Here is a 16,538-nt window from a genome sequence, read left to right on the forward strand (position 1 = left end):
GTGGAAATGGAAGGAAAGCATTCACAACAACATACACTAACTGGATCTTTTCAGAGTCTGAAAATAAAACCGACCTAAAGGAAATACTAGGATGGGGGGGGGGGGCACACGCTTAATCCTGACTGACATATCAGCTGAACAGAGTTGGAAAAACAGAAATAGAATGGAGGCATTGGGATAATGAATAAAATCTTCATTTGACCACACAAAGGTCATCCACATAGTCAAAGCTGACATTTGGCAACAACTAGAGAAACATTTCAAGCAGTCAGCACTGAAGTGATATATCTGACACCTCAAGCAATGACAACTTTGACTTCACTATGTTCCATAGAGGGAGTGGGGATGTCTTTGAGAGCAACACAACTGGTTTTGTAAGAAATGAACAGAATTCATTGTAAACTGTATTATAAATATGATATTTAAACATATATCTTTGCCGATTTTGACCGCCACCACTGTGATGCTGTTATGTCCTAAACCAGGGGTTGGAAATTGTTATTCTTCTTTCAGATCCCAAAATATTACAAAGGCTGAGCCATCTTATATTTGTGCAGTAGCCTTTGTCCCTGCAGTGTACAACAAGCTGTCAGTAGGTTAATGCCTTGCCTGATGAAGTTAGGTTACATCAATCAAACAGTTTAATTTTAGCAATGACCTACACATATTCTGGTGTGTAATACAATGTAAAAACAGCTATTTCAATTCCAGGTTAATAGGTCAAATTTGTAGGACACTGAACAACTCAAAAGCCTTCGTTGCTCATGCCCTTTCAGCATCAGAAAGTGAATGAATGAAAATGACGTGAATGTGTTCTAAAAAAGAAAAAATCACACACCACAACGAGTGATCACAATTTTAAATGGTTCAAGATAGCTTAATGCTTTATTGAAGTAAAAGCACACAAGTATGAACAGTAAGAGGCATTTACAAGTCCTTAGTACAATTTCCATCTTATCTTTCATCTTATTGCCAACCAAAACTGATGCGTTTACCTCAAAATATAATCTGTTATATGTGTGTATGGAGAAAAATATCTCTAATATGTAAATTAAATAGTATGTAACTGTTTCATTATACAACAATACTGTAACCAGCAAGCAAATCAGTGAAAAGTGTGATATTGCTATCTAAAATGGAGGATAGGAGAAACAGTGGAATAAAAACAAAGTAACCAGGTGAAGTACAGATGACCAAGGACTGTCATTACATACACTACTTGACACAACATACTTAGATGCTTCCCACCACTGGTACTGGTTCAGTACCTTCTACTGACTCCTGGAACTGGACATCACACATATACTGATACTAAAGGCACACAGAAAAGATGTTACAGGCCTCAGTCATGGGGTGTCATCATTAGGTACAAGATGTTCACTGAACTATTCATTATAATCAGTCCTTTATTCGTCCCTCTTGCGAAAATTCTGTGAGCATCTTTTCCCTCCTGCAGGTTACTGTGGCCCCAAATAAAGACCAGTTGTTCCCACAAACAGAGAAAGTACAGCCAAGACAACAGCGTATTCTAAAGAGATGCTATCCAATTCTGGTAAACAGAAATGATCAAACAATAAAACTAAAGAAACAAACAAAATTAGTAAACATGGAAACAATCAGCAGAAGGAAAACAAAACTAAGGTAATGAATTAAAACTTTTCAAATATTAGTAAACCTACATCAAATTTTGTAGTGTCTATTTTGTAGCTGTGGTGTAAGTCTTCACAGTGAAGGAAGCTGTGTTGTTGGAACCACTGGGAAATTTCTGTCCACATACACATACATTAACAGGTTAATTTCTGTGATCCCAGTGAATAGAATACCCCACCTCAAGTCAACCATGTCTTCAAAATGTGGTGTCGCTCTTCTGGGGCCTCTTAACCTTCACAGTGCTGAGGACACATTCCAGCATCTCCCTGGTCCAATCATCATCCAGCGCTCCCTCTATGAACTCTTCGAGACTGATGACAGCTGCACACAGAACAAAGACAAATGCTGATTACAGTCAAAGAGCTCTGCAAGTGTTAACAGTAGTAGAAAAGAGTCTGATGTTTAATGTTGACTATCAACAGCAGATACAAAAATGTATGTAATCCATGAAGGAAGAACATTATAGTAGTTTTGTTTTTAAGCACTTCATGTAAGCATTATTCTGAGAATTACATTTTACCCTGAAATTCATTTAAAAATCAATGGATCATCTTTTTCCAAATTTTTTTTAATTCTAATTGCTCAACTAAATTTTTGGCCAATTCAAGCTTTTTTCTATTTCTGATTGCTATTCATCTTTATGAAGGGCAGATTTAATGCTAATCATTTTCATGTGAACTTTGGATACACTTGACTGAATTTTGTGAGTAGTTAAGAATTGAAAACAAAATCTTTTGAGAAATAGCATGATGCCGTGATAACAGGGTGACATTGGGAGGTGTTAGTTGCTATTTTAATGATACCAAATGCACAAAGAAATTTAGATACTGTGGTGCTTGTGTAACATGTTGATAACTATATAAAAGTCTTTGTTTAGTAAGCGGAACAAAGGTGCACTTCAAGTATCCTATCACTATGTGGGTGAATGTGATTTGGTTTCATAGTGTAACGAAAGGACACCATAATTTCAAAGTAGGAAGTAGGAAAATATTTTTCTTACCGTTATTGTCTTTATCTAATCGCAGGAATATCCTGTTGGTGTACTCTTCAGCTGTTAGGGGGTTGGGTTTAGTTAATGCTGCTGCTACACTCATCTTATGAACAGCCTGTAAACGACAGAAAACACTGTGTTGGACTGAGATGTGGTATCGTCTCATGAAGATGAGGCTGGTATGTACTGTATGTAGAATGTGACATAGCAAAAGCAGACACACCTGCATTATCTCCAGCATTTCTCCTTTTGTAATGTTTCCATCTTTGTCTTTGTCATAGAGTTTAAACGACCACTGCAGCTTCTCCACAGCTGAACCTTCAACAAGCATGCTGATGGCCATGACATACTCCCTGAAGTCCACCACCCCGTCCTGAAGAAAAACACTTGGTATTAAAACACTACTCAATGTTTGCTATTTGCATTTTGTTGGTTGTTTTAACCTAATGATGCATTGCTACTATCCATGATCATTGTAGGATTCCTTCCAGACTCAAATACAAGAGCTAAAGTCATTCACTTCCTTGGCTTACCCCATTACTGTCCAATGTGCGGAATATCTCTTCTGCGTACTCAGCTGACTCACTGCCCACTGTCCCATTGCAGAAATGCCTCTGGAACTCATGAAGAGTGATCAGTCCACTCGGACACTCATTGATAAACTTTCTAATGCATCAAAACAAAGATTACACTTTTGTACTGAAGGGAGAATCACTTTATAATCTAGAGGCAGTTTGGAGAAAAAGTCAGATTCACAGCAGAATAACAGTCACTTTTCATTAAGAGGTAAGAGAATTAAGGTCAACCTGTCCCCAGCCTGTGGAGATTACACATTACATAGCTTGTTTACACACTGGAACATAATTAGACCAAATGATTTTGAACCACTTTTCTACTGCAGCACCAGTGATGTTCAATGGTGCATTGTTAGTGGGATGAAGTACGGCTAGAGACACTGCTCTTCTCCTTATAAAGGAATATATATGGAAAAAAATAGATTAAATAGAAAAAAAGGTTTTATAAATTCATCTGGTATAGTAAGTTAGACCATGTAACATTTAGCCACTAGAACACCCTTCAGATTTAATATGTACAAACAGTTTTAATTGTTCAAATGAGAGCTTAGAGCATTCCCATTCCCTCACCCTTTTCTTTCTTAAAACAAGTACTGTACATATTACCTGAATATTCACAGCACAAAATTTGAAGTGTGAAATTACAAGTACAAATATCACAGCAAAATCCAAGTCTTACCCAAACCATTCATACAATTCCAAAACATACGATCCCCCTCTCTGACATGGCAGGGTAGCAGCTTGGCCCATTCTGTGAAGGAGCAGCAGCCGCTGACATGCAGCAAATCCGTTTATGCCATGGCTGCACCAAGCACTATCTTATCACATTTGGAGAATTACACAGCCTTAATCTGCATAGGTGGCGGAGTGGTGATCTGAAGACAAAGGGGTTCATTGGAAAACAAATGTAATTACAAAACTTTAAAAACATTTTTTTTTAAAAAGCTGGTTAATTTCTTCTGAGAATAGGAAAAGTATTGAAAGAAATATTTCAAATCCATTGTTTTTTTGTTTGTTTGGATTTAATACAATTATTTTAAAATACATCCATATTTCCTGTTGCTAATTTGAATGAACTGATATTAATTTGACATTACAACCTGTGAAGTCAGTCCACAAAATACTGAATCACTGCAGCTCCAGTGCAATATCTGGAACAGAAACTTAAATATCAGCAAACACTAACCCTTTAAAGTGGCAGAAGTGATACAATGAAGGCAGTAACATACCACCAACAATCCAAAGTCCTCCCTCAAGTCAAATGGCTGTCAGGTGCAAGCACAAAATTAGCCTGTCCTCATTCCCCCAAACCTACTGATCCAAACAATTTTAAAAATGACTCAAATCAGGTCACAAAATCAAAACATGACGACACATAGGTTACAAAATCTAGTTTTATTGAAAATGGAGACAAAACCAAAGCACATGACCTCTCAGCAAGGGGTAGCACTTTGTCATCACCTGACAATATTTTAGCTTTCTGGGTAAAATACAACTACAACAGTGTAATGATTGAGTAAAATGCAAAAAGGGACTTTCTGAAAAACAACCAGTTTGTTTCCATGGCACAGCTCAATAGCTCTGGTTGTTTGGTTAGGTAGCGAATGCTGAAGCCAACATATACACATCTGTCAACAAACTTCCACTTCATTCATTCATTCATTGTGTGCAGTGCGCTATGTAGCATCAAGTCAATCCAGTGACGCTTTAGACCTCCTTCAGTCTGCAAAGGTGCCTAGTGGGGAGGTGGGCTCCTTAAGAAACACAGGTTTATTGTGTCCAAGCAGACGGTTTCAAAAGGCACTTCAGACACTGGTATCATCCACCGGCTCCTCGTAAATTCAAGCATTTGAGAGAAAATACAGTACTCCTCACCATTCACAACATTTATATGCTTGACACAAGAATTGTTCATGAAAAATCTTCAGTCCTCATGAGGTGACTATAACGTCTGAAACTGGATACCAGTGTGAAAGATGGCCTGTTATCAAAGCTATGAAGTTCCATTTATTGTCTATCTAGGCAGCAATACATCCACTGTGTTTGCCTGACTGGACTAGATAGTAATGATAGAGGGGGTAAGACACACAAACACAATTCAAACAAGTCTAAAAAAAAAAGGAAAAGGTCGTCTTACTGGGGTGAAAAATCAAAATCATTCAGGGTGGAATAAACATTTGACATACGTACACAACCAGGAACAGGGTGTGGAACGAGTCAAAAAGCTAACATAACTGGATGTCACCATGTTCCAATTTTATGATAATTTGCATTTTTCAAAACACAATTTGGGGTAAGAGTACGAAAGGAGTATATTTTTATAGACAATATAAATTTTTATACTGAACCTAAATAAACTACTGAGAATATTAACAATTTCTCCGCAATAATGTCTCCAATAATTGACAAATTTTTACTATATATGAACCATATTTATTTTGTCCTTTAAAACTCTGAGCTTATGGAATGATAGCTTTGCATAGCTTAGTCTTGCAATAAACCTACGAATAACAACATTGTGCCTCTGACACTTTCAGTGCATATTACATGGAACAACTGCTGAGGCTTACCAGCAAGACTGAAAAGCTGAGTGCCATGTAGGAGAGTGTGAGAAGACATGACTCAACCTGATGCAAAATACTGCTGCAGTCAAGAACTGCATCTCTGTGCTCAAAGGGGGGACCGCTGTTTCCTTCACTACCTGAGTTCTCACTGACCATCAGCCTCAAACACACGCTGATAAAATGTCACAGATGTGAAATGGGTTTGGTGCTCCGCCACTCAGCAAGAAATCTAAAGTGCTCCGTCACAACACACTTTTTACTTTGAAGTAATGGTATGGTGCTCATCAGTTCATAAATGTTATGTTGTTCTAACAGATTGATGAAGGCTGATCCCTTCCACCAAAAACTGTGAAGAATCTGGATTGTTCATTATGAAAAATGTATTTCTTCTTCATTCACAGACTGTTCCCTTAAACATACGGTAACATGGGGTCCATTCCATCATAAACCAAATCCTCACACAGTCCATGTCGAGATAATGTTGAACAGAAAATATGTGGCATACTGATGACTCAAAGCTGGAGGTTTCTGAAATGAGGTCTGCCTTGCTACTACCTACCTACATCCTGAGGCGTCATGGAAATGGGCCAGGTTGCTGTATCTTGCTCACATTTTAATCACACATACAGCACCTTATTAAATTGCAACCTTTAAAAAAAAAAGAAATGGATTCAGTGCAATTTCTTTGCTTTGCATTGTCACTCCCAATCTTTGTTCAAAGACAGGTATATAAGAGAATCATAAGCAGGAATCCCAAGCAAATGTACGTACATTAGTGTCATTTTTGTTCAGGGGTTCTTGAACTTCATGAGGCCTCTTCAGTCAAAAAGAGGACGACAGTAAATATGACAAAAAGAACTGAAACTGTTTCAGGGTGAAAAGACCTCTGGAAAGCTTTCGAGGCACATCCTCCCTTAACGTTATTGCTCTCCGTTAGAGCACAAACACCAACACCATGCAGCTTATGTGGAAAAAAGGGTTACTAATAAATAAAAAAAAAGATACATAAAAAAAGAGGAATGCTTCATTTCAATATAAGCATTCAAACAGTTTTTGTGATAAAAAAAGAAGGGTCCATGTATGTTTTCCAGTGTGTTGTAGTGTCACACCGTTAAGAGCAGATTCTATAGAGACCAGTGCATCTCTTCAAAGTCCACAGTTTCACCCAGGTTAGTGTCTGTCTCCAGGAGGCTCATGATCACTGCCATGGCAGCTTCATCGTTGCTGAGACTGCTAAGCCCTGGCCCAACAACGCTGTCCAAGTCCAGTTGGGAATTTTCAACTATGACAAGATGGGGCGATAGAAAAAAAAGAAAAACAGAGTAATTGAGTTTAGGAGAAAACTCAACATTGTCCGACATGAATTTCATAAATGATATTAAGAGGAGCAGAATTAATACCCATAAGTGTTTCTCCTCCTGAGAATCCAGCTCTCTGTGATCTGTCCTCTGAGTTGGACTTCAAGGACATGTCCATTTCTTCTGCCTCTCCATTTGGCACCTACATATTGTAAAGGGAACCAGTTACAGAATGGAAGGAGTTTAATAATTAGGACAAAGAGAGGAAGGACTTTAAATGGTGCTGGCTCTGATTATGCTTTCCAACGTCTGAAAAGAATTCAGACTTTTACCAGTACATAATACCATGACCACACAAAATATGGTTTTTCTACTAGCTTTACCCTGGTTATCATTGCAATGACCTCAGCACTGTAAAGCGCCTGTTTCAGTGATGAGAATATAATGGCACAGTGAAGATTTTTTTTTAAAAATACCATGAACTACTTTGAGTAAGATTTTTGAATATGTTTTACACAAGTACAGAAAAAGATAAATACAGGTAGTCCTCAAAATACAAACATTTGGAGATACAAACAAACAAGTGCCAGACAGACGTAAAGTTGAGTGAAATGACGCAAACCTGATTTTTAGTTTTCTGTGTATTTTTTTTTTGGAAACTGACTTATAATCGACAACAACTTAACTCAAAATAACTTGTACCTGTATTGTATTTTATGTTGTGTTTATTTTACGTCCTGCAATTGTTTCTGGTAAGTCTAAGCAGGGCTTGAAATTAACTTTTTTTCTTGGTATCACTGGTGCTCCAAATTTAGAAGTTAGTAGCACCAGCAAAGACTTTAGGAGCACCTACCCAAAAGCAAGGCAGTGACGGAGCGATAGAGACCACTCCGTCCATCTCCGTTCCTCCTCTCTCCCTCGCCCAGGAGAGCAACCGCAGCTGCGCTCTCATTGTTTCCTGGCAGGACCGCAGGAGTGCTGTCTCACAAAAAAAGGCGCACCAGATTTTTTCCCCTAGTCGCACCGGTGCTCCCAAATATATTTAATAGTCGCACTGATAAAAGTTTGGGCGCATATGCGACCAAAATGGGTGCAATTTAGAGCCCTGCTAGGGAAATAGTACTTCCATATTTTGAGTAGTAACGGTGTTTAAATTACTTCAAAAGGCATTTATATGTGGAAATTTAATAAATAACGATTTGTGAAAAATTCAACTGACAAACAACCTTTCAAAACCAATTGTGTTCCTATGTTGAGGACAACCTTAATTAAACTTTAAATGAAAGCCAACTATAAGCAGTGCTTTAAAAAATTTCACTCAACTATGCTGGAGTCCTGATCAGACACGAGTATTAGGACTTACATTGTTACTGCTTTGATTGTGAGCCTGTTGACTCTTATCCTGTGGTAGACTGAAGGGGCTGACACTACCACTGGAAGGTGACGAGTTCATCCTAAAGACAAGACAACATTACTATGTGTGGACAAAACAGGACAAACTGGTCAAACTACAGGCTGAATCTCCTTCATCGATGTTCACACATCTGTTCGCGGTTGTGAGGTCTACCTGTTTAAATCCAGCAGCTCATTGGCAATCTGAGTCCCAATGCTCCCAGCATAAATCATAGCTCCAGGTGAAGTGGAGATGCCTGGGATGTCCGGAAGGGACTTGTTGGCATCTTCTAACAGAAATACATGTTACATTGAAAAGGAAAGGACATCTACTTTACAGAGCGCTATGACTGCACAATCTGCACTGACGAGTATCACAGGGCTTCAGACAAATGATAAGGAGTTCTTGATTTGAACTGACCTTCAGAAGTCTTGCCTGATGGTTCAGACTTGTTTCCCAACCAACTGGTTCGACTGGTTTCTTGCCTTATCAGGTAATGAGAAAGATGGAATACTGCTTAATATACTGCATATCTGAATCCATCTGGTCAGTGCAGACTGAGGGGAAGCATATACTCACGATATCACTGTGTTTGTTGACACTATGTATTCTACTTCTTTGGTCCAGGGATTCACAAAACTAAACCACTGACTTTGCAGAGTGACAAAAGAGCCATGTTTTGTTTTGAATTTATAGCAGTTCGTCTGTATTTTCTCTCTACTCCGTAACACTGTGGAGGAAAAACAGTGAAAAGACAAGTTAGAAGACTTAAGTTCAGAAACATTTTTCTTAACTGCACTATACGCCCAGTAACGTGTTACCAGTTAAACTCTTTCATTTTGAAACATTTCACCAAATGGAACTTACCTTTCCGATGTCTGTCAGCTAACTGCGGTAAGTCATCTTGATGGAAGTACTCATAGCATGATGTACCAAGTAATTCTTGGGGTAGATAACCAAGAATGGTTGTAGCTCTACAAAAGACGGCGTAATAATATGTTAAAAAGTTGTCGTGAAAACCAACGTATTACACATCATGTGACATGACATGTGCAGCAAAAAATTACAGAGTTAATTACCTTTGATCGACAAAGGTGAATTTGCCATCCATGGCATAGCGCGTGACAAACTCTGTGGGTTTCACTTGGACTTCTCCATTAACCTGGGCAGACGAATGGGAGTGGATGCGTCCCATCGCCACCAGGCAGCTGAAGTGGGAGCTATCCTGCTTGTCTCCCTCAGCCTCCCCTTCTGCTCCCAGCTGACTGGAAGGCCAGCTGCGCATGTAGCCCGTGCAGTGGACTGTGCAGTACTTCTGTGACTCTGTCGGCACGTGAAGACACATATTCACATATACATAAAACTAAAATTAACGTAATTTGTGAAACCTGCTCCCCTTAAAGTAATAGAACTGAAAAATCTGTTTTATCTTGTAAACCCAGCTGAGGTGAATTGCAGCTGATATTGGAACAATGGCGTTAATTGGAGTGAACAAGCTGTACGTAGAAAGAAGGGCTACAGCTGATACTACAGAAAATTAAAACATTACTGTCAGACAAACACTGGTTACAGGTTAAACACGGTTATCCCAGTAGATGATTTCTCTACCTTTCTTTTTGGAAGTGCTGGCTTGGAATTCTTTCTCTTCAACTTTGACAGAAACTTTATTGTACTTCATGCGACAGAAGAATGAACGTCGGGCACCTGAACACAGCCGCGTCGCACCGACTGGCAGGTCAGCCTGGACCTGTAGACCAGCTAGAGATCGGCAGTCTTGTTAAAAATGCTCTCAAAAACCCAAATACACACACATATCAAACTATTTGCTTTACTTTTAGCATCTATTAGCCTTTCACGTGGGTATAATTCTGAAGCTGACAGCTGTTCCTTCACTTTTCCCATGTCCTTTGGGTGTATATAATCAAACAGACTCTGTCCAATCAGCTCTGCCTGTAGAAAAAACAAACAGCTGATCAAACTTAGAAAAGAATATGTTAAAAAAATAAATAAATTTAAAAAATCAACATATTAAATCTAAATTAAATTCTCTTGACTAAATAAATTAACGTTGATTGTGGACTGATGCCCCAGGACACACAAGATACAGAGTGGAGCAGAGAATGTTTGTCAGGTTTATTTTAAGGGAAAACAAGCCAGAAAAAACTGCTTTGACGGACAGCTTAAGAAATTCATTTGACATCAAGAATCAAAAATGATATATAGACAACCATAAAATGAATGCAACCAATTGAAACTGAAATATGTGTCATTTAGAGATAAATACATTTTATGATCACATCATTATTCTCGGATGAATATTGTACTGTGAATTATGTGCACATTATGTTGAATGTGTCACTAAAAGTCCAAAGGAACAGATGGAATCTGACCCATCAGGTGTGTCCGGGGGCATCACATGAATAAAGATGCTGCAGAAACAGTAACAAATATAAAAGTGTTACCCGACTATAATTTAATATCTTCGTGACGGACTCTGAGACAAAAACTATTTTCCCACGATCACAGCCCACTACAAACAGGAACCCATCTGCAGCCTGCACGACAAATGCAGAAGCATTTTAATTATCATGAAAATCCAGCACATGAACTATAAAGAGAAAAACCTTAACAATGTTAAAATCAAATGCACGTTAACAATCTTGCTGTTTCTCTTGTGATACATTAACATGTAGTTTCAGATGAACAGAACCCACAGGGGGCATCTTAAGCTTGTAACCTGATCTGTGACTTGATTTAAATAGCCAGGTGCTTTTGTCAACCACATGCTTACCTTGAGGACAAGGTGTTTGAGCTCTTCATTGGGAAGGAAAGATGGTTTATAGTTGGACTCAGAAAAAGAGCTACCTGAACCTGAAAATGCAGACAAGTGTTCCACAGTCATCCATTACAAAATTACCATATTATTGTAGGACAGGTTTGGCAATCAGGTATGTGTAGAATAAATCTGGAATCTCCCCTTTGACTGTTGATATTTGGGAAATATGGCTGAACAACTGAAGTATAATCAGAATCTCAATACATCCTGAGGCAACAAGGTTAAAAAAAAGTGATGAAGAAAAGAAACTATGTGGAGGTGTGTAATTACTCTGTATGGAAAATAAAAACCAAACACATCTCAAGTTCACGTGAATTCAAGTAAATCTCTTTTTTTCCTTTTACAAAATATCGCTTTAACTTAAGTCCAGATGAAATGGTTTAGACCAGTTGTCCACAACCTGTTTTGTGCCAGGGACTGGTCTGAAGTCAGACAATATTTTCACGGGCCGGCCCTTAAGGTGTGGCAGATAAATATAACAAAATAAAACAATATGATCAGGATAAAAGCTTGAATTTTGCAGTTTTCTTTTTCTCTGAAGTCATAGGCTATATTTCTTCTTCCTCACTGTCTCTTTTACCTTGCGCAAAGAAACTTTCCAAAGACATGTGGTTTTTTTTTCGTTTTGCTAGCCCAAAAGTTTCCATTTAGTGGTAATGTATTTAAAAAATTTTTTTTTTTAAATATTTAGTTTCAATTTAGGGATAATGTATTATGTGTTACTTTAAGAGAGTAGCCATGTGACAAAGTCAACCGTCTTGACATGCGTCAGGAGTAACAGATGCGGCGGAAAGAAACAGGACATTGTTCAGAATCAGATAATAAATAAAATGGAAATAAGTTATAAATAAATACAACTATATTCTTTCTGTGAGGCCCGGCACCAATTGACTCACGGTACTGGTCTGGGGGTTGGGGACCACTTGCTTAGACAGTCCAAATAAAGAGTGTCATTAACCATAGCCCAGACAGGTTCTGCATGCAGTACAGCACCGTAGAGTAACATGACATCATATCAAAATATTGTCAAATAAACAAATCCAAGTAGCATCACGAGGAGTGAATTTTTCAACATTAATGTCCAACAGTTGCCGTGGTACCTTTGAGGGATTTGAGGTGCTGCACAGCCATCCTCAGTACGGTGAGTTTGTCGAGCTTCCGGGACATGGGGTTACACGTGGGGATCATCACTGATAGCTTGTCAATGAGATTGTTCATTTTGTCTCGTCTCCTCTTCTCAATTTGGCTGTGTGGCTCCCTTCAGACACATTAGATAATAAACCATTTACAAAATACAAAGGAGATTTCGTCTTGTCAAATAAACTACTGAGAAAAATAATCAACGATACTGTAACACTGTTGGTAATCTGACTAGAACATGTCAAACATGCAGTGGTGAAAAATATAACCTACCTGAAGCATTTAATTTTGAGATGCTGGTCATCTCCATCTGACCTGTAGAGCAAAAACAACCCAACTGAAATGTATTTTACACAAGAGGTGTAACATAATGTCATTTATCAGTGATCCATTAATATCAGCAGCACATTTTCAATTGAAACTTTACCCTAATCCATTTTACTGATCTGATCACCGACTATAAACTGCGACCTGATCCAAACCCAGATTTGTGATCAGTGTGGCCCTTCATTTGACACATTTACCAGAGCAAAGCTCTGAAAGCTCTTCATCAGTGCACTGTACCCATTTTGGTCCTCTTCCATATCTGCATCAGGAGTGGCAGTGGATTTTCTATCCCTGTAAAAGCAAATCAGTTTCTATCAAAGCCATGCAGAACAATTTAGGTCACTGGATGAATGACAGTTTATGTACACCAAACTGTGTCATTCAATCTACTTACTGGTTGTCGATGCTGCCCTTGCGCTTTCGGGGCATCTCCATACTCAAGGAAAAGCCAGCCGCTGAGGACGAGGTCATCAGGCCGCTCAGAGACATGGAGCTGCATTGGTTTTCCTCAACCAGCACATTTTCTGAAACATAAAACACAATGATTTGTTAATTAGCCATTTTATTTTCCATATTACACAGATCTAAGAAATATGTTTTCATGTTAATCCTCAGGTTTGATGACAATATAAATCTCCCAGTATACAATCTTGTAAGCTTTTATACCCTTTTAGCTATGGACCGTCACTAAACAGGAAATTCATGTTCTTGCTCAAAGTTAGGCTGACAGAAATTTTGTGTGTCTTTAAAAAGTCTCAAAACTTCTATTTTAAACTGAAAAAAAAAACACACAAGGGTTTTTGACAGCTTAACAATTTACATTAGAAGTGTTAAACCATATATTTATCTTATAAAATACCAAAAACCAAAGGCTACTGAAGGAAGAGCAACAGTCTAATAATTTTACAGACTCATATCTTGTGTCATGACTCCTAGTTAGGATTCAGAAACCTGTTTGATGGAAATACCTGCACATCATCCGTTGTCCACAGGTACCTTTGCTGTTCTGCATCGACTTCATAGACCTCAAGATGACTATTGAGATTACTTAGAAACAATGCATCATTCATCCTAGCAACGTGCAGAACTATGTGGACTGGAACTCAGTGGTGTCCTCTGGAGTGCAAGTGAACGTGTGGGAGAGAAACTTGAGAGCACAGCACGAGACAGATATCCATGGCCCCTATTTTTAACTTTGTTCCACAGATCCTGTGACCCAAATAGCCCTTAACCGATCAGCAACAACCAGATTTTTAATCCCGCTCCCGCTGTAAAGATCTGTTGGATTACGGGGTTAGTGAAGCCAAGAGATGACTGGACATCAGGGCCTGCAGACACTCTGCCAACAACCAGAAAGCCTCTCTCCTGCTCACGTGTTCACTGACTCACTCATTCACTCAGTTTCATGAATGAGCATCTGTTGAACCTACAAAGTCCCACAAGATGAACTGCATTTGAAACTGAAAATTGTCACACAATGATAGTATCTCATTAAAAGTGCAGGGCGTGTTTGTTATTAAATCTTTCATTATATTTTCTTTGAAATTGATCAATTTATGGCCAGAGGAATTGCAAAAACATTTTAATCTGCACTACAATGGCTGTGTTGTTAAAATACATCACAAACCACCCTATTTGACATTGATGAAGTTAATCATACACACACAGCTGCCCAGTAAGTCCACAGTCTCTTGTTATAAACAACACAATATCTTGATTCGGTTGTACTTAATCATTACCGGACTGGTTATGATAATACACAGGTAACTACCATTCATACCATTGAATGTGTTGTCAGGCAGAAAAAAACTCATTCTACATGGCATCTAAATAAGAACAAGGACAAGAAACCAGTTTATTAACCATTGCATTAATTCAAATGTTACAGATAATTTGAGTTAAAAAATATTTAAGTACAAAATAAGAGATCATTAGTTTCATGCAGTCAGTAAAATAACCACTGTGTATAAGGAATTGTTCAAACCACCTTCCAAGGAAGGTCTTTTTTTTTTTTAAACAAAGCGGTCATGTTTAATACAATCGAGCTTTACAACTCTGAGTATTTGCTGCTTCTATTTATTTCTTTGGACTGTTTGTTCCCATATTTTCTGAGCACTTTGGTGAAAACAGATATTTTATTAGTCTGCCAGGTCAAAAACCAAGATACACAATCGATTGTAATCACTAACCTTAATCAGGATTGTATATTTGAATACATCATTTAGTGACGTGTAACTACCACTTTGTAAATATATCAGTAGTCTCTATACTTCGAAACACTACCTCATGGAATTTTATGGAGTTGGAAGTGTGCTATTTTTTTTAAAAAGTATAATTTAAATTTATTCCAACCTCTATCACCGGGATAAATAGGACAGCCACACTTAATTTTGATCAATATTCCATACAATCTGAAAATGTAAATATTTTTCAATTAACAAATGTGATTGTTGGACACAGGAAGTCTCCTGTCAACTCCAGGCTGCTTGAGGACAGGGCGCTACACTGAGTGGCACTCAGCACAATTTAGATTTCAGCACATCATTTTAAATGTATACTTTCGTGAATGAATGAATTTCGCTTCTATGTGCATAAAAGCACAGACTCTAACCCGGAGCGGTCAGCAGCACGGACACAGGCCGGACCGGACCGACACCGCTGCAGCTAACAGCTCCGTCTAGTTAGGCCTAAGCAGTACCAAGCGATTAACTATCATTTATAACACACTGTAATGACAGTTCAATCACAAACCATGGAGAAACAAAACCATGATTAAAATAACAAGAGTCAAACTGTGCTGATCTGTGAACCGACCGAAGACAGCCTCGACCAATTCGACTCCATTGCCCCGGTAAGCAGGCCTAGCTAAGTTAACATTTGCGTGGATCAGTTATTAAGGTCAACATTAGCAGGGAATACACACATTTTATTTATTGATATAATTAATGACAACGGCAAACCAAAATATATTATTAGTCCTACTACACAATAACCTGAATTGAGAAAAAAACATCGTGCAGCGTTACATAAATGGCGTAGAGGGCGAGTTTGCTCTAGTGATCTACTGACCTAGTTTCAGGGATGGCTCCAAGTTACAGCCAACTACTGATACGTGTCTCAAATCACATTGATTCCTTTCTCCTTTTTTTTTTTCTTTTTTTTTTTATAAATCTCGATGCCGCAAATCATTTGCTCATCCGCTGATAAGAATCGATTGGAGAATGGCTGTTTTCGAGGTTTCGATTACCTGCCGGTTCATCTCCCGCTCTGTCACCGCCGCCGGGCGCTGCATTCCTGTCCGACATGGCTGGAGCCGGAGCCGGTGCGCTGGAGCACAGGACTCCAATGCATGGATAAGGCCGTCGACTACTCTAAGATGATGCTGGATTTATAAAACGTGTTGTGGGGGAGACGACCCGACGCCAGAATGGTGTACTATTGTGTTTTGTATGTCCTTAATAAGTGAGAAAAGCGATAGTGTGAAATACTGCTGCTCTTGGAGGCTTCACAGCAACAACAGACTGGAGGGACGCAGAATCTCCTCCTACCTCTGCGGCCTGGCCGCTGCTGTGATGCCTTCACGACCGTAGGACAATCTGCCGCCTTCCTGCCGCCTTCACAGCAGGAATATTCTATTTTACCACCTGGTGAACAGTCAATGAGATACATCTATTTAGTTTAAAATTTATTTGATAAAACATTGAATATGCAACTCCAATAATAATAGGTAGTAAAAGGTGGATCGAGTAATAAAATATTTTCAA

The 16,538-nt window shown here is 38.6% G+C and overlaps 2 protein-coding genes across 6 annotated transcripts; both read right to left on the bottom strand.

Annotated features, from left to right (window-relative positions):
* Positions 1-902: 902 nt before the first annotated feature.
* On the bottom strand, positions 903-4,409 carry si:ch211-245j22.3 (uncharacterized protein LOC563798 homolog). Its single transcript, XM_068313800.1, has 6 exons — positions 4,317-4,409; positions 3,896-4,091; positions 3,175-3,307; positions 2,865-3,014; positions 2,651-2,756; positions 903-1,971 (listed from the first exon to the last, which is right to left on the bottom strand). Exons 2-6 carry the CDS (start codon positions 3,964-3,966, stop codon positions 1,847-1,849), a joined length of 585 nt encoding a protein of 194 aa, XP_068169901.1. The 5' UTR covers positions 3,967-4,091; positions 4,317-4,409; the 3' UTR covers positions 903-1,846.
* A 189-nt stretch (positions 4,410-4,598) lies between these two features.
* On the bottom strand, positions 4,599-16,307 carry bmal2 (basic helix-loop-helix ARNT like 2). Of its 5 annotated transcripts, XR_011035159.1 has the most exons (18): positions 16,022-16,307; positions 13,169-13,298; positions 13,012-13,065; positions 12,721-12,762; positions 12,408-12,565; positions 11,263-11,342; positions 10,934-11,026; positions 10,304-10,421; positions 10,080-10,229; positions 9,551-9,794; positions 9,339-9,445; positions 9,051-9,201; positions 8,892-8,956; positions 8,646-8,760; positions 8,442-8,532; positions 7,181-7,280; positions 6,552-7,062; positions 4,599-6,428 (listed from the first exon to the last, which is right to left on the bottom strand). XR_011035159.1 is itself a non-coding variant. In XM_068312706.1 (17 exons), exons 1-17 carry the CDS (start codon positions 16,077-16,079, stop codon positions 6,905-6,907), a joined length of 1,911 nt encoding a protein of 636 aa, XP_068168807.1. In that variant the 5' UTR covers positions 16,080-16,307; the 3' UTR covers positions 4,599-6,904. The 5 variants fall into 5 exon arrangements, 4 of the variants coding, with proteins under 4 accessions (XP_068168807.1, XP_068168805.1, XP_068168808.1 ...); XM_068312706.1 differs by having other exon boundaries at positions 4,599-7,062; positions 8,646-8,757; XM_068312704.1 differs by having other exon boundaries at positions 4,599-7,062.
* Positions 16,308-16,538: the final 231 nt, after the last annotated feature.

This window comes from Antennarius striatus, chromosome 4, assembly GCF_040054535.1.
Source record: "Antennarius striatus isolate MH-2024 chromosome 4, ASM4005453v1, whole genome shotgun sequence".
Lineage (NCBI taxonomy): Eukaryota > Metazoa > Chordata > Actinopteri > Lophiiformes > Antennariidae > Antennarius > Antennarius striatus.

Bases quoted from the DNA above. Each gene is read 5' to 3' on its own strand.
- bmal2 (XM_068312704.1), bottom strand. From the start codon at position 16,079: ATGTCGGACAGGAATGCAGCGCCCGGCGGCGGTGACAGAGCGGGAGAT. The intron at 13,066-13,168 runs GTAAGTAGATTG...TTGCTTTTACAG, and splicing joins AAGGGCAGCATCGACAACCA to GGATAGAAAATCCACTGCCA. The intron at 8,761-8,891 runs GTCAGTTCAAAT...TATTTCTGTTAG, and splicing joins ATCAGGCAAGACTTCTGAAG to AAGATGCCAACAAGTCCCTT.
- si:ch211-245j22.3 (XM_068313800.1), bottom strand. From the start codon at position 3,966: ATGGGCCAAGCTGCTACCCTGCCATGTCAGAGAGGGGGATCGTATGTT. The intron at 3,015-3,174 runs GTAAGCCAAGGA...GTTTTTCTTCAG, and splicing joins GCACATTGGACAGTAATGGG to GACGGGGTGGTGGACTTCAG. The intron at 2,757-2,864 runs GTGTGTCTGCTT...TGTCGTTTACAG, and splicing joins AAATGCTGGAGATAATGCAG to GCTGTTCATAAGATGAGTGT.